General features: G+C 43.2%; 1 protein-coding gene across 3 annotated transcripts in view; it reads right to left on the bottom strand.

The window, feature by feature from the left end:
- Positions 1 to 22736, bottom strand: part of LOC146060392 (uncharacterized) — a 90143-nt gene that overhangs the window by 49542 nt on the left and 17865 nt on the right. For all 3 annotated transcript variants that reach the window (XM_083173553.1, XM_083173554.1, XM_083173552.1), the window contains exon 3: positions 11794 to 11850. In XM_083173553.1, the coding sequence (XP_083029679.1) occupies positions 11794 to 11850 (57 nt within the window). The remainder of the gene's footprint in view (positions 1 to 11793; positions 11851 to 22736) is intronic.

Genomic DNA, 22736 nt, shown 5'->3' on the forward strand with positions numbered 1-22736 from the left:
GACAGTTTAAACTGCAGATGGGTGGTCAACTTTAGGTATAACCAGGTAGGTGTTAGATAGTTATAAATGAGACAACAGAGCAGCATACAGGCTAAGAAACACATTGCAGGTGTTAATGTTAAACTCATCATATTACAATTTGAAGTCTATTCTCAGTTATTAGGTTCATGCTAAAAATAAGTATCCCCCTAATCAGGGGAGGCTCCAGGGGGGAGGCTGCCGTGCAAAATATTGACACCAGCATCCTGATGGTGGTAATGGCAACAGGGGAAGGTAAATATACTTACAGTCCCCCCGCAACCTAACCCTAACCCTCACCTTGCGTTAAGCCAGTCTACGTGGGCCGGGCCGGATTAACAATGGGCCTGATGGAGCTGTAGCTCTAGGCCCACTCTCCAAATAAGCCCATTTTGTAGCTGAGGGCCGGAGCTTTCCAACGAGACCAGCCCCGCATCGCTAGCCCACCGGGAAGCTGAGATACCGCCAGGCAAACCTAGAACGTTTTCCCCTCCGGCATCACAGAAGCTCGATATGGTCCATATGGGTTCATTGGTTCTAGAGATATTGTGGGTAAACCAATTTTTTTTCATTTCTGAAATGTACTTTCATGGCTGTTCATGTTGTTTGAGGACAGATTTATCTGGAACCAAACTGCCCAGTTTCATGGGACCAAAATAATTTGAAGCCCACATGTAAATGGGTCATTTGGTTCTGAGGATATAGCTGGTTGTTTAAAGTTGGGGTTCTCTCCCCTCCCCTCACACCAGAAAATGAAGGGACTAGGCTGATGTAAAAGGGGCCAGCCCGGGAATTTCCCTGCATGAACCTGGGACCATATTCCTGGGTAAATTCCTGCATTTTCTGGTGTGAAAGGGGTATTATTTCAAATAGCCGGGACCTGCAGTGCTCTGAATACAGCCGGGCAGCCCCCTGCTCTTTGCCTGGCTGTCATTGGCTGTCATTTCTGCCTGGTGGCAGCTGTCCCCCAGTTACCACAAGCATGTATTCCCCCCTTGGCAATGAGCATGTAATCCCAAAAGGCAATGAGCACGGAACCCCTGGCAATGAGCATGTAGGTAAGCTGCACTTGTGTAGCATAATTTTTAATAGACATTATGGTGTTTGGCATAATACGTAATGGACATTATGGTGTGTGGCTTAACATGTAATAGGCATTATAGTGTAAATTTTTAATGTGCACCTTTGACGCGCAATGCCCCTGTTTATGAAGCATATTGTGCATTATTGCTCAATCTGTTTCGAATAGTGTGTATTTTGGCTCAATTCATGTGGCAAAATGTGAAGTTTGCCTTAATCTGTGTGGCATAACGTAAATTTTGACTCAATCCATGTGACATAGTGTGAATTTTGGCTCAGTCGGTGTGAATTTTGGCTCATTCCATGTGGCATAATGTGTAAGAGGCAAGTACAGTATAATTTGTATAAGGGGTATATGGTATAGTAAACTTAGATGACCACATAAAAGGTGCTGAAATGTTGTCTACAAAGTTTCGGCTTTCAGTATTATTTTTATGGCTGGAGTGCCGCCTCACCCCGCAAGTATCTTAGGACATCAGCATCCTGCGGGTGCACCATTGGAGGGCACCCGCCAATATATTTCCCTGCATTTTTCCTATGCCAGCCCCCTGCCTTTTCCAGGCATATATAATTAGTTGAAAGTATTTACACAAATAGAGACACACATATGAGCAGGCCACCGGTCACGCCTCCCACATTATTAGGTGCTGGCCACAACCCCTATTATTGCGCATAATAGGCTGTTAATCATTTTCAGCTCCAGGCCCATTTAGACCTTAATCTGGCACTGTACGTGGGTGATGGCAGGACTCCAAAGCAGAAGGGCATAGTCTAACTGTGGTATTCACTAGGAACCCTGTCTAGACAGCAGGTCGCAGCTCCCTGCATGGAGTACCTAACATAGAGCTTGAATGCAGTAAACAGTGAATGGAGTTGAACCGGATTACACGGATTAAACTTGGAGATAGGTTCCAAGGATGCCGGAAGGATAATTTGGGCAGAATCCGGGGATGCCGAAATATACTTTAGTCAGAATCCAGGGATGCCGGAATATATTACACAGAATCCGGGGATGTTGGAATACCTTGGGAGGAATCTGAGGATGCCATAATATACTCTGGAAGGAATCTGGGGATGTCGGAATATACTTTAGACAAAATATGGGGATAGGCTAACGATATCACTGGGTGACTCGAGTGACAGACCAAAGCAGGAAGCATCAAAATGGACACAGTGGACAAAGAGGTACAGTAGCTGCAGGAGTTTGCTTACAGCACAGGATGAAATTTGCTGGAGTACGGTATGCGACTAAATGGCAACAGGTGTATACTGGAAGAAGAACGGCACACTGCTACTGGTGGTGTATAGAAGCTGCTGCCAGTAGCGACTGAATAGCAAGAAAAGCACAAGTCAGAACCTGCGTGGTACCAAACGGAAGCAGTTGTCCCAGTGAGTAGGAAATCTGAGGCAGGTATCTTAATCCACTGGGAGGGCTGCCATTAGTCAGCCACTGATTAGCAGTGGTTAGAAATAGCCCTTGTCGCTGAGTGTCAAGATGGCGGCACCTGAACCCGTGACCCAGCTGGAGTGATTCCTGGACCAGAACAGGAATGAGCCACAATTACCAACAATTTCTCACTGGACCACACCTGCCTCATGCCGATCAGAAAGAAAGGCTGACATGCCCGGACAGGTGAGTAGCCAATTCATAGGTGAAATCCATGCTGGACTGTGACACTTATGTGACACTCGTATATCTAGTATTGCTCAGCTAAGAAAGAATGTCAGGCAAAAGAAGGCTAAACTACAGCGCAAGTCATTTCTGTGGAGGATAAATATATTATTAGCTAACTATTAGCTACCTTGTTCTCCCCACTATGCACAAGATATTAGTTGATGCAGGTGGTCTCTAAGCTAAGAATTAATTACTCATCAGATGCATTAGCTGCATTTTTGAATAATACTCCTGTTCTTATCTGAATTAAATATAGACAATCTAGAGTGCTCTCTAAGCCTGGAGGAGGTAGAAGATGTCATTTAGGGCCCGATTCACACCTGCTCTCTAGGCTGTGTGTTTTTGCAGGCTAGAGAGCAGGTTAACACCACCCCTCTGAAGGAATCCCTGTGCAGGGATGCAAAGGGAAATGTACATATACACAGTGCATGTGGCCGTGCAGAGGTTACTTGCCCTCCAAGCATTTTTCCTACTATGCCTGGCACTCACAGCCGCCACATAACCCAGAAGTGTCTAGGCGGCTGCACGTATGGACGTGAATTCAGGGTGGGTGCCGATGTCATATGCACATCCCAAACAGGCAGGGCTCGCTCACCATTTGTGTTTGTTATAGCCAGCAAAGGCTACCCTGTACACGGTGTGTACGTAAGGGGACCGCACGCACATTGTACCGTGCGTATGCAAGGTATATCAATGTTCAGATGGGCTGCAAATTTGCAGCCCTCCGAACTGGTCTGTTTCGGGCCCTTAGTTTTTTCCCACAGGAAGGGCCCTAGGGGTGCATAAGCTTCCTCTTGAACGATATAAAACGCATTTGTTGTTTTTTTGTTACAAAAATGATACCGTTAATGTCAGTTTAATCTTTTATGTCAGCAGCAGTGGTAGTGTTAATTTCAATGGAACGTACCCTTCCAGATTCCTACCATCCCATCTCCTTAGATTGGAAGTCAATGGAAGTGCAATTATTGACTAAAAGTCTTGCCATTAACTTGAATAAAGTTATTCTCAAATTATTTACTCCAGACCAAACTGGATTTATGTCAGGCAAGTTTAGCACTAAAAACATTGGGGCAGATGTACTAAGCCTTAACAAGAGATAAATGCAAGGGTGATAAAGAGAGATAAATGTCCAGCCAACCACCTGCTAACTGCCATGTTACAGTCAGTAAGGAGCTGATTGGCTGGATGTTTATCTCTCTTTATGCCCCCTGGAATCTCTTTATGCCCCCTGCCCCCTTGCATTTATCTCTTGCTAAGGCTTAATACATCTGCCCCAATATGCTTTATTATTCTCTTTTATAACTGATGAGAGATTCGTTGTGCTACAGTTGTGTCCCATGATGTTCATAAGTCCGGATCTCCAGGCATTGCCCTGACGAAGAGTAGTAGACAGCTTGAAATGTGTTGACCAAGTTGAGTGACTTACTGACTGTTCTAAGTGTTTGGACAATAGTCTAAAAGGAAAATCACCTTCAAAGGAACTCTTTACCATTTTGGGGTATATAATCAAAACACTAGGTTTTTAACATCTCCTTAGCTTCAGTAATGCCTGATAATTTATGATGCTACATATGTTTATTGATTTTTAAAGAATCTCGTTATTAAAGTTAAAATGGTATACATGTGGTAAAATGTTTTTATATAACTGGGAATTTTCCTACAGAGGCTGTTTGAAAAACAAAGATACTTTTATATGCTTCATTACATCTTTTTCAGTGTGAGTAGGATACATCTAAGTACTATACCTTGACGTGTTTAAAGATACTGCTATTACATATATCCACCTTATTCATTCTAAGTCTGGGTATGTTCTGTCTGATCTCCAATCAGGTTTGGTGCTATAAAAGTTACCTTTATATTTGTGCTCTTTTAATACATATTGTGTGTAGTGTATGTTTCTAATCTGCTTTCACAATAAACAAGTAAGGGTTACCTCTATCCAAACATTCCTCTTGACTAGTGGTAAACATTTAGGATGTACACAATATTGCTCTATTTTTACGTTCTATACATTGATGGATATCTTTCATTCTATGGTGTCATCTATGTGAGACGTAGAAAGATGGTGCTTCATATCCTTGAATCTGCTTCAACTCCTTAAACATGCTTATCAGCTGGTAACAAGTCATGGAAACATTGATTCCCCAATCAGATAAGGGGAGTATTTAAGTTCCATACCATGCCATGAACCTGCACTAATTTGGATCATGTGATGCGCTTCTAGCCAATCGGAGACAGGTCTATGCCCAGCTGACTTCTGGAACAATTCACAAATAACCACTAGTTACATATATAAGGAGACATAGAAATCACCTGTGCAACATTGCTTTCAGCCTGAGCTGCATGATGTACCTGTGCTCCTGTAATCTTCTTTACGATGGAACTTTGCAAAAGTCTAAGTCCAATCCAGTTCAGTCAAAAGTCCAAATCCGGTCCAGTCCGGTTAAGCCTAAAGGTGCCCATACACTAGTAAGATGTATCTTGAGATCTGCCTGGTTGGAACAAAAACATGGTTATGGATGAGTGACAGTTTGTCAGTTTTCCAGCATTTCCAAGCAAATGGTCAACTGTCATTAGCTCTCATCCATAACCATGTTTTTGTTCCAACCAGCCAGATCTGAAGATAAATCTGCATGTGTATAGCCACCTTAAGTTTAAGTCCAGTTGAGACCAGTCCAGTGAAGTGCAATTCCGGTTCAGTCCAGTCTGGTAAATCCTAACTCCAAGTCTGGTCTAGTCCAGTCCAGTGAAGTCCAAGTTAGTCCATTCTAGTAAATCCAAGTCCGATCCAGATCAGTCTGGTAAAGCCTTAGTCCAAGTCCTGTCCTGTCCAGTCCAGTCTAGTTAAATTCTATTGTATCCTATCCGGCCAGTCTGGTTAAGTTTTATTGTCGCTAGGGAAAGAAGGGGTTTTGGACTTGCACTGACTCTCAAATCGCTACCATGATAAAACCAACTTGTATGCAAATAAACATGTGAATACTAAACATGTAGTAGTTGGTGGTGCTCCCCTGAGTTATGGATAACCATATATTGTAGAAGAAAAAAGATAACTCTCTTTTTGGGGGCACTAACTTTTATTAGAATTCTAGATATAATTTCATATTGTTTGGGGGATAATACAACACACCCTACAGTGAGAATTTTTTGGGGAGTAAATGGGCTACTGGGGAAGAAGTTGTGGCAGTGGAAAGGGGAAAGTAGATGTGTTTTTTTGTATTTCTTTTTAATGCAGGTGGAATTAATTTAGTATGTGTCTTTCATAACAGTGTAATAGTTAAAGTCAACACATTTATATAAATATAAATATAAATATGGTGAATGTTTCAGCTTATTGTAGTCAGATTGTCCATTCGTGGGGTTCCTTGGAATTCCCTGAACAATTGATCTATTTTGCTGAATTTTTTGAGTTTTTTTGAAACTTCGTGATAGTGCAATACTATTGCTCACTGGGATATTGTCCCATTTAGCAAAAAAACTTGTATTTGTGAAAAAATATATTTAATAACATGTGATAATTAAAATGGCGATAATGTTCTTATGTGGTGGTGACGGCCACTGAGAAAGGAACCTCATTCAATTGGCGCCCATGCGCTTCGTTATGCAGTGTGCGTGTTTAACTGTGTTTTTCAATGATTAGGAAAAATAGGTGTGCACCCCTAGGGTCCCAACTGTCCCGTGTTCGCCCGTGTGCCAATAAGGCAGTGAACGGGTTAAGCACTGCACAGATTAAGGGGCCACTAATTGGGGGCAACTGAAGAAAGGAAAACTGGGATCTGCTTTTGGGGTTCAGCTCCTGGATCACCCCTGATGGTATACCAGCGCAGGGGGTCACTCTCTGGCTGGCCGCAATGAGAGTCCCTTAGCAAGAGTATTGAGACGATGGAAATAGCTTAGATAAGAAGTTGCAGGTTTTAACAGCTCTATGTGAATTGCATCAAAGGTATAAATAATTATACTTTAATATATGTCGTTGTGCCTATGATAGTTATCACACTATGATGGTTGTTAAACACCCGTGATGGCACAAATGATGGGAATATCCCTTGCAATACTGGCTGATGGAAAAAGACAACCCGCTAAAATTACTGTTACTAAGAGCATAAAAATTCTCACTGTAGGGTGTGTTGTATTATCCCCCAAACAATATGAAATTATATCTAGAATTCTAATAAAAGTTAGTGCCCCCAAAAAGAGAGTTATCTTTTTTCTTCTACAATATAAGTTTTATTGTCTCAAGTCCATCCAGTATGGTTAAGTCCCACTGTATTCAATCCGGATAGTCTGGTTAAGTCCTGCATCCAGTCCACGTAGTACTGTTACTTTCTGTTTTATATCAGGTGACCCAGGCAGAGGGCTGCAACCTGCATGCCGGGGACAGTTAAACCAAAGCCCCTCTGTCCTGGGCCATCGTCAACTGCCTGGTATAGACAGTTAGACTTCAATTTATGAAGGTTTTACATCAAACCAACCTCATTCATTATTCCTGCTAAAACACTGGGACCTAGTCCACAAACCAGCCATGTGACAAAATATTATGTTATTATGAGTGCAAGTGGCTATTATGTATGCCCTTTTATATTGTTATTGCAAACATTTTGGTTGTGGATGTATCCTAGGATAGAATCCTCTAATTTTTTGTTTTTGTTCTTCAGGAGTTTTTCCTTTTCCTTATTGACTTTTCTATTGTTGTTGGCAAAATAAAGTTGAGCTAATTCATATACAGTATGCCACATTATTGTTTTATTTGGACTGTGAAACTGATCCATATAGAGAAAGGAAATGCTATTTTTTTTATACCTCTTCCCTATTCGCATGCCAGATTATTCATTTAATAAGGGATACAAATTAATGACACAGGTTCAGTGGATGGTAAAAACCAGGTGAAATGGAGATAAATTTAGTAGGGTGCGGGAAGCCAGAGGTACAGGCGTTAGTCCTCGAATGGCTGAATTTATAAAACGGCAATAATTTCCATTGCAAAACCTGTTTTTTCTTTGTAATTGAATATCGCCATAAAAATTTGGCAATTCTTGGAAAACTATGCCACAACCTGCTTGCTGGAAATTGTACACCACCTGTAAAAAAATAACTGATTTCTTGCATTAATATTCCAAAATCTCTGCAAGTCTGTTAATTTTAAAACACAGGACACAACCAAGCTTATTCCCAGGAGACATCTTATCTGTCATCTTGTAAGGAATAGCAACTTCAAAAGGGAACTCACACTGGGTATTTCACACCTACACAATAGAAATGGCTTCTAACACCTTTCCACAAGCTTGCTGTGTTCTGCAACTGAAAATAAACTTTTCTTTTTCATTTTACAACAACTGGACATAGCACTAACTCCAGGTTTATTCTATCACTTCGCCCACCACGATCGACAGTTGCTATTAATCCAGCACAGGCTTCCATACTTAAGTCCCTTGGCATTTTCTGAAAAACTTTTAGGGGCAGTCATGGGAAGCGAGGTCAAAAATATCTTACCCCCTTTTATCATCAAAGTCCTGTGCGCTCAGGCTCACCCATTTCAAATAGGAGACAAATAGAAGTGGTACCCAACAAATGGCCCTGTGCCTGGAAGAACAGATCTGTAAATTCTTGCTCTGTGACTGACATTCCTAGAACACCTGCAACAACTACAGGCCCTCCTGTATGCCCAATCAGGTACATCCTTTGTAATGCCATATCCATAATAAATAAGACTGCTACAATTGCGGACCTTATCAAATCTTCAGACCTTGCCTATATTACAGAGACTTGGCTAGACGAAAATGCGGCACCTATCTTCGAAACTGCAGTTGCAACAAATTACTCCATAATTCACAACCCAAGACTGAACCGCAGAGGAGGTGGAGTGTCCATCTGCTTTAAAAACACATTTAAACTTAGGGTCCACCCAATGGAAATTACTCACTCATTTAAGTGCGTTGCTGCCTGGAGTTCTACAGAATTAGGTTTTAGAGTGCTTCTCATCCCCCCTGGAGATGGAAAGATATTTATGCAAGAATTTGCAGATCTTGTCGCTAGACTAGTTCTGAAGCACCAAAGATGGCTGATCCTTGGTGATTTAAACGCATGGGTTGATGATGAGCTATTATGTCTTGGTCAAGACCTCCTGTGTACAATGAATGCCCTGGGCCTCACACAGGTCATTACTTCTGCTACACATAAAAGTGGCCACACTCTTGATCTTGTCTTACAGATTGGATTAGAAGTCTCTGACCTAAAAATAAACCCAGTCACATGGTTTGACCACCACTCAATTTGGTTGTCAGTTGCAACCCCTCAAAATAAAACCTTACCCATGGAGTTGACCAGATATCGCCCAAGAAGGGGTATGACTCTTGCAGCAAACCTGAATCTCTTTGCAGTAATGGGGGCCTATGAAGATCCTTGTTTCCTAGTCTGTAACTATAACAGGGTTGTGACAGCTGTAATGGATATTATAGCCCCTGTGCGTCTATGACCCCATACACCACAACATCAAGCCCCTTGGTTTGACAACAGTGTTAGTGAACTCAAGAAAAGGGGTTGTAGACTTGAAAGCTAAGGATGAAGTCGAACATGGTAGAGGATAAGTTAAACTAATGAAGAATGAAACTACTGGAGAATATCAATCAGAGTTCCTATCAAATGAGATAAGAGCAGCAAACAATAGGCCTGCTCAGCTTTTCAGTACAGTGAAGAAGCTTTGCAAACCAGCATACCTGCAGCCTGATGAAGCCCTCTCCCAGTCAAGTTGCAATGAGTTTTCTAAATTCTTTGCACATAAAGTATCTTCCATCCGGGCTGGAATCCCCACAGTGTCATCAAAGGAGTTCCAAACTTTCAAGCCTGCAGATGTAAGCCACCTGACATGACACCCATTCTGTACTCCCTTCATTGGCTGCCTATAAGATGGCGAATAATTTTCAAGATTGGCTTACTGACTTTTAAAGCTCTACATCACCAGGGCCCAAGGTACCTGCAGCAGCTTCTGATCCCTTATTGTCCCACTCGATTACTGCGATCGGTTGATGTAGGACTACTAACAGTACCCAGAATTTCCCTGAATTCATCTGGGGGTTGAGCTTTCAGCGCTGTGTCTCCAACTCTATAGAACTCACTTCTCCGCTCAGTTCGAGAAGCTTCCACTCTGAAAACATTCAAAAATAGACTCAAGACTTTCCTGTTTACCCAAGCATTTCACTAATGTCCCTTGTTAAGTTTGTTTTGTATTTTGAGCTGTAAAAGGCTAATGTAAGCACTTTGAGTCCTATTAGGAGAAAAGTGCTATATAAATAACATTATTATTATTAACATTATTATTATTATTATTAATAATATGAGTTGGGACTTAAGGTTTTTTAGGGATCTCAAATATCTATATAGGGAATCCATCCTTGGGCTTGACTGTTTGGAGTTTGTTAAGGTTATGGCAGAGGACCCCACAATGTGTGCCTACCTGCTATAGTGTTACCCCCCAAACCTATTTAGCCTGCTGCTGGTTATTGCAAAACACGGGGAACCTCATGCCCTATTTTCCCATATTGTCCAGTATCATACAAGGTTCATTGGTCCAGGGCTGATGTACAGTGTATGCTGCTTACCTATTTCAATCAGTGAGTTGATATATTTATAAATAAACATGGATTAAATAACTGTCATTCTAATAGATGCATGTAAAGTGTTCGTGTGAGTTCCTCAATAAAAATGTAAGAAATACAAAGTGTTCTGTGGATGGCATTTAGAGACTTATTTTATACAATTCAGAAGTCGCAACCTGGCTTCCATCATTTAAGTTCAAGATAAAAATTTTGTTTCAGGCACAACAAATTAGCACAAATGTTTACCTTAATTTGCCAACATTTCCGACAGTCAGAGAGATCAGCACTTTTCTACACTCTTGGTCGAATTTACATTCCACCTATTCAATCTCAATGGCAGTTTTTTGACTGTCAGAGAAATCGGCACTGTCAAAAAACACGGGAATGGCCGAGAAACTCGACAATCCATGTGTTTTTGTTGAAAATGCGTCCGTTTCGACTATTTTTCGCCAATGCGATTCAACTTTACACAAAAGTGAATGTGCTTTGGCAAAAAAACCGCCATAAAAAAGGCCAAAAAAAGGGCGCACTGAATAGGTACGTACTCATACACTGAACAGTATATGACAAGTTTCTGAGTGCTGATTATAACAGTGGCAATGCGGTGGGGTCAGTGGCTGGTGAGGCACCCGGACAGACTTCCGCACCTGCAGCAAATCAGTGAGCCGAGCTCCTTCATCGGCAGGGGTGTCCGAATTTTTTTGACCTGCCCTTTCCCCCATTACGATGTTCCTGAGCACCGGCACCTCTGCCGCTGCTCTCACACTCTCTCCCTATGCAGTACTGACAGTGACAGTCAGATGCAGTCACTGTTCTTGCTGCATCTACTGCCTGTGCCCAATCACATTGGCTTCAGTTATAGGGATGTGCTTTAATATTGGCTGAAAGCACGCCCTTGTCACTGAGGGGCAGATTTATTAAGATCGGTGAAGTGATAATGTGGATGGTAATTTATCACCGGCCAGTCAGCTCCTAACTGTAAAGTTATAGACTTGGTTTGAAAAATGACAGGTAGAAGCTGATTGGCCAGTGCTAAAAACCAGACATTTTACCACTTCATTGAGCATAATAAATCTACCCCTGGGGCACTTGTAAAGGTGCCATTTATGCTAGTTCTTTTAATGGGCGCTTACGCAAACTTTTTTAATAGGCATTTACAGCCCTCCGTTATGGGCAGTGGGAGGCATGGCTTTCGGTGCTTCCAAAATCAATTCAAACATTATTTATTTTTTTTTAAATGATTAGATTAATATAAAGATACTTATGACACAGAATATGTGTCATAAGTATCTGCTTTGTATTATTTTAATCATTAATGACAAGGGAGGCACTGCCTCTCCTGACTGCACGTCCCTGGATTATAAGTATGTATATAACACACATACTGTACATATATATAGGCACACAACAGCGAGATATTACTGTTACCTCTTCAAAAATCTGCAGTAACATACGGCTGGTGATTTTGTACCAAAAGAATGGATTCTAGAAAACAAGTGAAAGAAAAAGAAAAATTAAGATAAAGGTAAAGCATAGGAATGTATGTATGCATATTGTGATATAAGAGAGTCAATAAGTTACAATGGGGCAGATGTATTAAGCCTGGTGAAGAGATAAACTGGATATAACACACCAGCCAATCAACTCCCAACTGTTATATTTCAAACATAGCTGATTGGCTGGTGTGTTATCTCCTTCCACTTCATCTCCAGTTTATCTCTTCGCCAGGCTTAATACATCTGCCCTAATGTGTGAAAAAGAAGCAAACTAATTATGATGGTGACGCACACATTGGTCTCTGCAAGATACAATGGGCAGATGTATTAAGCCTTAACAAGAGATAAATGCAAGGGTGATGAAGAGAGATAAACGTCCAGCCAATCACCTCCTTACTGACTTTTTTCAAACACAGCCTGAAACATGGCAGTTAGGATGTAATTGGCTGAACGTTTATCTCTTAATAGATCTGCCCCAATATAATTATTTGACAGTTTATTCAATGTATGAACAAGAGAAGTAATTAAACAAATAATCCTACTATCTGTCAATCTAACCGGTAGGCTGGGGGTAAACTATTTTTATTCTTTTCAAACATTATTTAGGTTTTTTTAAACTCATCTTGGAAATTACTATAAAAAAAGCTATGTACTACATCATTGTAAGCAATATGTATGACAGTGACCATTCATAAAGCCAATTTTGTGTTTATCGTCTAGTGAATAAGCTTTATTAGCAAAGGAAACAGGCAAATGAGCAAAACCAGGGCAGATGTGAAGTGCAGAGCGAGTTAGATTTGCTCCAGACACAAAATTACTTGCATTTTTGCTTTATTGAATCTGGACCTATATCAGTCACCATGCATGCTCCCATAAGTTGCTAGCAACGTCCTCTGTCATCTGTACATGCAGCCTGGTATGAGGATATTGTCAATGACAGCATACTCCTAGATGTGGCCACTGACAATATATTTTGTAAAATCATTCAGCGTCTATGGTGTGTATATGTTTGAGTTCAAGGGAGTTCAAGGGAAATCATAAGCGTAATCTTATTGTTTTCATGTTGTCTAGTGTGTACCCAGCTTAGGAGTTTCTTGAATGCCCAACAAAGTCTTAGGGGCCCATTTATCAAACTATATTTGCGGCTAAATCCCCAGAAACGCACGTTTTCGGGGTTTAGCCGCAAATATTAACTATCTCCTAAATGTATCAAAGGGGGACCGCAGCAGGGATCTCCGATCCCTGCTGCGATCCTCCCTGCAGTGCCGCAAGCCGCATCCCCCATAGGTTTCTATGGGGGATGCGAAGCTGCCCGATGTATTAACATCGGGCAGCCCGGCATCGCAGCCCTGGGCTATCGCCATTCTGGGATGGCGATAGCCCATTGTAGCCTATGGCTACACTTCGCACTGCCCGAGCAGGGCAGTACAGTCAGAGAGGTCGGCGGGGGTCAGCGCATAACGCGCATGTGCTGACCTCCCGGCTTCCAGGTTAGGGCTTCGCAGGGACGGGCTCCTATCGGAGCCCTGTCCCTGCGCCGTTAAAAATGATACAGTGCCCCGATATGATCGCATTTTACAATGCGATCCTGGGCGGTAATATTCCGCCCAGATCGCATTGTAAAATGCGATCTTGATAAATGCACCCCTAAGTATTGTTTTCACTGTGAACAAACACAGGCAGAGCAAATAAATACAGACAAAAGCACAGAGACTAGGAATGGCATGGCTCATGAAAGAGATTATTATGTAATGGTGCAATATACCCTACACACTAGCCATCTTCCTGCTGACTACATTTTTACTGGAAAATAGCAGTGTTGCTCTCCCTACACTGGACTCTCAGTTTGCAGGGGCAGGAGCAAGCTGTGGCAGAAATATGAAAGGGAACAGCTGAGAGCCAGTACCCTGGTGCACCACTAGCGGTTTATGTCCAGTTTATGTCGCCTGGTGGCTTCTGAGGGAAGTAACCTCTCCTCCCTGAGAAGGGCTGCACATCCCGCACACCCAGCTTTAGGGAAAGAGGAGCCATTAGGGGACAATGCTGGTGCAGCTACGCTGCTAGCTTAGTGTCACACCAGGTGTCTGAGTCTCAGTGGCGAAGACCTCTGGTGGGGATTTGGACAGATATAGGAATCAGGAAGGTTTCAAGAGACCCTTGCACATTCACTTTGCGCGACAGTACACCCAGAGGCAAGAAAGAAGGCAAGGTAAAATACAACCAGATTTATTGATGTAATGGAAGACAGGAAAGTTGTGTATGGCGGGCAGTAAGGTATGCTGAATACCATAGCACAATGGAGGACAGATGATATGAGATGCAGTTCCAGGCACTGATGAAGTCCTTGATGGGGAGTACACCCCGCACAGTGTGAACAACACTTTACTGGGGCTTGCCTGTAGATAAAATGTGGAACGATGGCTGGAACATTGAATGCGGAAGGAAGGATGGCTGGAACATCGAATGCACAGGAATGATGACTGGAACATCAAATACTCAGGAACGATGGCTGGAACATTGAATGCACAGAAATGATGACTGGAACATTAAATAATCAGGAACGATGGCTGGAACATCAAATGCATAAGAATGATGACTGGAACAATAAATGGTCAGGAACAATGGCTGAAACATCGAATGCACAGGAATGATGACTGGAACATCGAATGCTCAGGAGCTAGGCTGAGAACTGCTGAGGTGAGTCCTAGACTGGACACCGGATCACAGGAGCTGGAATACCTAAGTGGTCACAAGAGCTGGAATACCTGGAGTGAATCACACAACAACAGAGAGAGAGACAACTGCACCAACAGGAGACAATTGACAAATGAAGCACTAGCAATGGTCTGTGGACTCCCAGCATACTTATACCCACTGGAAGGCCAGGATTGGCCGGGTATGTATGAGAGGGAGCTTAGACTGCACATGATTGGTTCAGACTGACATGTGACTGAAAGGAGCTTGACGGCCCTCATGTCAGGCTAAGGCGGGAAAGCTTGTTTGTATCCACCATGCTTGTGGCCAGGAGCAATGGCGGCGGACTGGAGGATTGCTGGACACTGTCACTCAGTGTGAGAGGAGCGAGACGCTGCTCGGCCACAGACTCAGTAGTGCTGAGGAAACCCGGAAGATGACTGCCGAACACGCGCATAGCACTCAGGATGCAGGCTGTGTCTGGAACTGAAACGCAAGCTCAGTCTGACCCTTAGCCGGTAAGAGCACTTGCTTTAACACTCGGATCGTGACAGAACCCCCCTTCCTTCGCCCCAGGACACCTCTTGGGCTTGTGTGGAAACTTGGCATGGAATGCTCGGATGAGTCTTGGAGCATGGACATCTACCACATTGGTCCAGGATCGCTCTTCTGGGCCACAGCGCTTCCAATCGATTAGGTATTGCAGACGACCATATCGGATGTGAGAGTCGAGAATCTTAGAGATTTCGGTACTTGTTTCCTAGCACGGCGCCACCGATTTCTATTGTATGTAATTGGGTCGATGCGACCAAATCGACCCGATTTTTAATTGTACAGCCACCCTGATGGCTGATTACAATGTTAAATGCCCCCCCACAACCGGTTTTTAATTGTATACCCAACCTGATGGGTAATTACTATGTCAAATGCCACACCACGATCAACTCCAACCCGAAGCATGGCGAGCGCAGCGAGCCTGCAAGGGGCGGCGGTACGCGTCCTCCGACCTTTTCATACCACCACTATCCACGTCGGTGTGGAGTTGATTTTATATAGTGTGGCGAGCGCAGCGAGCCACCGATCCCGAAGCGTGGCGAGCCCTGCGAGGGGATGCGGAATACATGTGAAGTATTACGCGTCTGCTCGCCTCACTGCGCTTGCCACACTATATAAAAACAACTCCACACCGACGTGGATAGTGGTGGTATGAAAAGGTCGGAGGACGCGTACCACCGCCCCTCGCGGGCACGCTGCGCTCGCCACGCTTCGCTCGCCTCGCTTTGGGTTGACGTTTATCGTGGCGTTGCGTTAACAAAGGGGAGGGGGCATTTGACATAATAATGAACCATCATGTGGGTATACAATAAAAAATCGGGTATGGGGGGGCATTTAACATTGGGTACAATGTAAAATCGGGTCGGTAGTGTCGCATCGCATGCCATTGTAATGCGATGCCACCAATTTTAAAATTGTATGGAAGGTCCTTAAAACCCGAAAATCGGGTCTGTCGGGTCCCATCGCATACCTTAAGTTATGGTATGCGATGGGACCGTGCTAGGAAACAAGTACAGAGATTTCATATTCTGTTCCATGTTGAGTACGCACTTCAGGTGCCTTGGGGAGCTTGTAATGAAAGTGATTTAAAACCAGAGGTTTTAACAACGAAACATGGAATGTAGCTGTCACTTTCAAATATGAAGGCAATCTTAACTTGTAGGCCACAGGATTGATGATTCGCTCAATCATTGAAGGCACTCTCAATCTCAGATTCTTTGTCGACGACCACACACGATATCCTGGCACTGAGGAAACTGGTTGCAGACTGAATTCAGGAACTTGGGGATGATACCCACAGTTGGCAAAGAATGGAGTGACTGTTGAAGATGAATGATATTGGTTGTTATGGCAGAACTCTGCCCAAGGAAGATGTTGAGCCCAGTCATCCTGTGAAGAAGAAACATAATAATAAAATTTCATATTAGGAACTTCCTTTCCTAGGATTCTTACTGGTCTTCATTTTCAGAAGCAAAACTTTGGTTATCAGATTGGGTAGACCACTCTGTATCACTGGAACCCAGACTTTCCCCAGCGCAGGAGGCAGAATGGCAACTCTCACCTGACCTAACAGATTGGAGATTCAGCTTGGCTTTGGAGGACGGGAATTCGGTGTTAGAACACTTGATTCCAGAAGAACTTAACCGGCTGAAAGCGGAGAGATCTCTGAACTTACCGATGAAACCGTATCATGTCCAGAAACTGCTGAGTGTTCAGATACTCCAACTAAAGGCTGGACTGTGCTAAATGCACTTAGTCGCTGACAAGCAAGGGTTCATCTATTTGCTTGTGACACTGAATTCCCCACTTTGGAACTTTTTTTTTTTTTAAATTGAGTCTTTATTTTATTTTTTCTTCAAAAGACATACAGAGACATTCCAATACAATAGTAAAAAGAAAATACACAAACAAAAGGAAAAAAGAAAAACACATCATCGTATCCAAATACCAAAGACTCGAAAATCCTATAACTGATTCTTACATAGGTAAAAAGAAAATAAGCAGAAAAAAAAAAAAAAAGGAAACCGGTCAAGGTAAAAATTTGAGCAATTACATTTCCAGTGCAAGCGAGGAGTAAAATGTTATAGCACAAATCGTAAGTACTGGAGGAAGAAACAGTGGGGAAAAAAAAAAAAAAAAAATTCTTTTTTTTTTTTCTTTCCCTAATATTCTTTATAGCTAATTAATCAATTTTACAATTACTCTTACAATGCAAATCAAGTAAATTAAAGTGCTTAGTACATAGTGCAATTTGTGGATCCTTATCGGTTAGAAAGTGAAACGAAAATCCATACACAATAAACAGTATCATATCATTTCATTTCATAATAACATATGTGTAGTGCATCCAAAATGTTTAATTCTAATATATATATGAAACAGCTGAATCTAAAGTGCATAGTGCGTCATAATTTGGTGCCACAAAACCATAAAAACAATAATAACTATTAAAAAAAACCTTGTGACTGTGTATCATTACATTACTCCAGTTTATAGAACCTCGAGTTGCGCCATGTCCCCCATACTCTGTAAAACTTAGAATGGGACCCTCTACTGGCATAAGTAAATCTTTCATACGAGCATATAGTGTTCACTCAACACTTGAAGGGATTGCACTTCCCATCCAATGCCTGGCAATAATAACCTTGGCAATAGCAGAACCATTCCTAACCAATTGCAACCAAGGCTCATTCTGAATGCCATGTTCCCACACCCCCAGTATCATACCAGAGGGGGTAAGTATGTTCTGAGGAACCCCCGTTTCCACCAAAATATTAATAATATCGCCCCAAAAGGCTTGCAATTCCCGACAATCCCACAATAAATGCCAGAGGGTTCCCTGTTCTCTCTGGCACTTCGGGCAGAGGTCACTACCCGAAAGGCCCATTCTTTTCCTGCTCACCGGGGTTATATATATATACGGTGCAGAATATTGAACTGGACCTGCTGTATACGAATTGAGGTGGTCGCTTTACTGGGGGCCGCCAAGATTTCACTCCACGAAAAGGCGTCCAACCGGGGAATGTCCTCTGCCCATCGTGCCTTCAGATGTAATAGCTCCTCCCCTTGGGCATAAGATTGTATAAATTTATAAAACCTAGACAATCGATGGTGGGGACCCAAACGTAACATGAAGTCTTTACACGGAGATGGCCTGACAGTCCCCCCACTTCTTTGCAACTGAGTTAGTGCACTACCTAGTTGGATATATCTGAAAGCCATCTGGTCAGGAAGATCATTTGAACATTGGAGTTCATTAAAGGATCGAATACGGCCTTCTTGTATGAATTGACCCACCGTCCGTAATCCGTACCTACCCCAAACCGTTCCTAATTGATGAGATATCTTATTTATTGCTGGTATCGCAAGGATAGATAAGTCCGGGTCAATATCCCTGTACTGCGTAAATCTCTGTACCTGATCCCAGATTAATAAAGCTTGAGTAACAATTGGGGGAAAGTCTCGTCGCCTAACCCTAGATAAAAGAACCTGAAGGGGGGTAAGACCCAAGTTGAGAGCGCCCACTAAAAATTGTGTCTCCAAAGGGGTTTCCTTTTCTTGAATCCAAGAACATATGTGAGTAAGTTGCGCTGCCCAATAGTAAAACCTAATGTTAGGCAAGGCTAACCCCCCCTCCCTTCTTGCTCTGTAGAGGGTTTTTAATCTGACCCTAGGACGTTTGTTTATCCAAATAAATGAGGAAAGGATACCTTCCAATTCCTGGAAAAATTCCAATTTGATATACGCGGGGGATTGCAGAATAACGTATAATAACTTAGGGAGGATGGACATTTTAATTAAGTTAACCCTACCAATTTGGGATATGGGGAGTCCAGTCCATCTACGACATTTATCCCGAGTATCTTTCAGGGCCGGGCGTACGTTATCCCCATAAAAATCTTGTGGAGTTTTAGAGACCATTATACCCAAATAACGAAACTTATCGGTAGTTTTTAGCGGTAGTTCCTGAGACATAGTTAAGACTGGTTCCCCCAGGTAGATCAGATTAGACTTTTCCCAATTCATTTTGATCCCGGAGAATTCCCCGAAAATCCTGATCTCCCCCAAGACCTCTGGCAAGTTGGTTTCGGGGTGATCCACCCCGACCAACAAGTCATCCGCATAGAGGGAGACCATACTTTGACCATTGGATATTGTAGGGCATAGTTTAGATCTCAGAGCACAAGCCAGGGGTTCCACCGCCACGGCAAATAGCAAGGGGGATAACGGGCACCCCTGCCTTGTGCCCCTTGATAAGGGGAAGGAGGGGGAGGTGTATCCATTTATTGTTATCCTTGCCTCTGGATGTTGGTATAACAATTTAATCCAGTTGATGAATGTATCCCCAAAACCGAAGGCCTTAAGAGCCACCCATAGGTAATCCCACTCAATTACGTTGAATGCTTTGCTGGCATCAAATGATGCCAGCGCAGCAGAACCTCCCCTATACCTATTTAGCTGGATGTAGGAATGGACCCTTCTCAAATTAATAGCTGTTGATTTTCCCGGGCGAAATCCGGTCTGGTCAGGATGGATGATATAATCGAGCACTTTCCCTAACCTGTTAGCTAGGATCTTAGCATAGATCTTTGCATCCGCAGAGATTATTGAAATAGGGCGGTAAGAGTCAACCCGGTGGGGGTCTTTACCCCCTTTGGGGATCACTACAATGGAGGCCACCGCCATCGATTGCGGAAAGGTCCATTCCTCAACCATATCACCAAGTAAGGACAGTAAGGCTGGGGCCAAGTTTTTCACGTATTTACGATAGAATTCTCCTGGCAGGCCATCGAGCCCTGGCGCCTTATTATTTGGGAGGGATTCAATAGCTGCTATCACCTCCTCTAGCCCTATAGGGGCATCCAACCCTTCTCTGACTTCGTCCGACAACTGGGGAAGATTTAGGGATGCAAGATAGTTAAACAAGGCATCTCCTCCTTTAGGGGTCTGAGATTGATATAGATTCTTAAAATATGACAAAAAAATATTAACAATGCCTAATGTATCCGTAACATTTTCCCCAGTGTCGGATCTAATAGCAGAGATGAGGTTGGACGGTTGTTCTTGTTTGGACAGTATCGCCAACCATTTACCAGCTCGATCCACCTGGCCGTATCTTCTATGATCCCCCAAATTTATTCTACAGCTGGCAGCCTCCTCTAAATGTTCTCTCAGATCGCTCTGAGCCTGCCTCCACGCTTCCTTATCCACATTTGACCCTGTACTACAATATCTATCTTCGAGCAAGCCAGCGCCATACTCCAGCTCTAGTAATCTGGCCCGATAATTACGTTTAATAAAAGCAATGCGTTTAATTAGAATCCCTCTAACAAAGGCCTTAAAGGTATCCCATACCAGTGTCCCACTAGTTGAACCCCGATTCTGGGATAAAAATTCCTCAAATACCCCCCCCCAGCTCCTCCTGCTCCCCTATTTGTTTTAACCAGAAAGGCTGCAATTTCCAGTACCTGTATCCTTCTGCCGTGTTTAGGACTAGCTGAAGCAATACGGGAGCGTGGTCGGAAATACCCCTTGATTTATATTCCACTGTTTGAACCCTGTTTAAGAGGGCTTGTGAAACCAACACCAAATCAATTCTGGAAAAAACCTTGTGGGTTTCAGAAAAACAGGAGAATTGTCTACGACCGGGGTATTTAATCCACCAGGGATCCCACCAACCAATATCTTTAATGAAGTCCCTAAACTTATGCCCTTCATTATATGGGACGGAGTTGGGCTTGAATCTGTCCAGATGAGAATCCAGGACTTTATTAAAATCCCCCATGCACACCACGTGAGATTCAGGAAAACTAGCTGAAAAATCCACAGCTTCCTTAAGAATAGAATATGAAAAGGGGGGAGGAATATAAATACCCAATATACAGAGCCGATATTGTTCATATTGCCCTTGTAAGAAGATATAGCGACCATCTGGGTCGATTTTACAAACATTCAAAATAAAGGCCACCGATTTCTTAATCAATATAGAAACACCTCTGGACATATTCGTGTATGGGGCATGATAGAGAGAACCGACCCAGGGTCGTCTAAGTGAGGCGAGTTTCCCCCCAGTTAAATGAGTTTCCTGCAGACATATTATGTCCACTTGTTGGTCTTTACAATACTTTAGAACGACTGCACGTTTAGTTCTGTCATTCATGCCCCTTACATTCCAGCTCAAAAATCGCAAAACCATTAAAGTATTAAACTGCTATGGCATTCAAAGATGGTAAACAGAAGTCTGCACTGTAACAATATTACAACAATTGACCGGTATACTACAACAAACCATATACATATGAAGACTCTGAAAAGATATATGGATACGACATACAAAAAAATACATAGATAAGAAAACAGAAACCCACCCCCCCCCCAGCCCCCACCCTGTACGCCATCCCCTAGGCCTACCTTACCCCTATACCCCAGAGTCCCTACCCCTTCTTTTGGGGCTATTATCTTCAAGATCACCTTGTAGGATCCCCCCTCCCTCCCACCCGACCCCCAAGGCGCAATTAAACCATATAATCTTTTAACCGGATACCCTCACAACTTTAAGAGAAGACGCCATCCACTACAACAACCTGTTAAACTTGTTTTTTCCCAGGGGCAAAATGATTAAGCCAGTTAGCCGCCTCGGCTGGGGTGGCGAAAAAATTGGTAACCCCATCTGACACTACCCGTAGTCTACTGGGGTACAGCATAGAATACTGTACACCCAGATCACGGAGTCTGGTCTTAATATCTTTAAATTTCATCCTGTCCCGCTGAACTTCAACCGGGAAGTCTGGAAAGGTAACGATTTTGCCCCCATTGTGGCTCAACTCAGGCTTCGCCCTAGCCAGGCGAATGATGGTGTCTCTATCCCTGAAATGGAGGAGTTTAGCAATTAGCATTCGTGGAGGGGCACCAGGGACTGGGAGTCGACCCGGAATCCGATGGGCTCTCTCGATGGCAAACTGGGCTGTAAACACTTCTCTTCCAAATGTACTAACGAGCCACTCCTCCAAGAATCTTTCAGGTTCTTTACCCTCGATGCGTTCCGCAAAACCCAAAAATCGGACGTTGTTACGTCTCTGTCTCCCCTCCATATCGGTGAGTTTGTGCCGCAGCTCCGACACCTGGGTAGAAAGGGCTTTGAATTGATTAACAAGGGGTGAAACCAGATCATCAATTTGGGAAATTCGTGTCTCAACCTCCGTAACCCGCTCTCTAATTTTCTCTGCATCTTGCCTAAGAAGGGAGATATCCGATTGTACTTTTCCCAATTGGGTAGACAGACGGGACTCACAGTTGTTAATCGCATCTAACACTTGCTGTAAAGTGATTTCGATCGCAGGGGGGGGGGGGCACCCCCTTTATCGGGAGATGTCGTTGGGGTAGAGGTTTGCGAGGGAGGTCCAGATTGATTAGGTCTGCGGGCATATTTTTCCAGACGTGCCGCAGCTGAATTCTGGCCAGTTTTCCCCATTATATCTTATGGCTCAATTAGATTCAGAGGAGCTCACAAGAGGGAGGGAGAAAAGACAAAAAAAAAAACCCCCAAGAAGTTGCAGCTGGGATTACTCCCGTAGAAGCTCCTGGCACCCACCAGATGGTGGATAAATTCAAAAATGCCCCAAAGCA

This window comes from Crinia signifera, chromosome 2 (assembly GCF_055691185.1).
Source record: "Crinia signifera chromosome 2, ASM5569118v1, whole genome shotgun sequence".
In the NCBI taxonomy this organism is placed as follows: domain Eukaryota; kingdom Metazoa; phylum Chordata; class Amphibia; order Anura; family Myobatrachidae; genus Crinia; species Crinia signifera.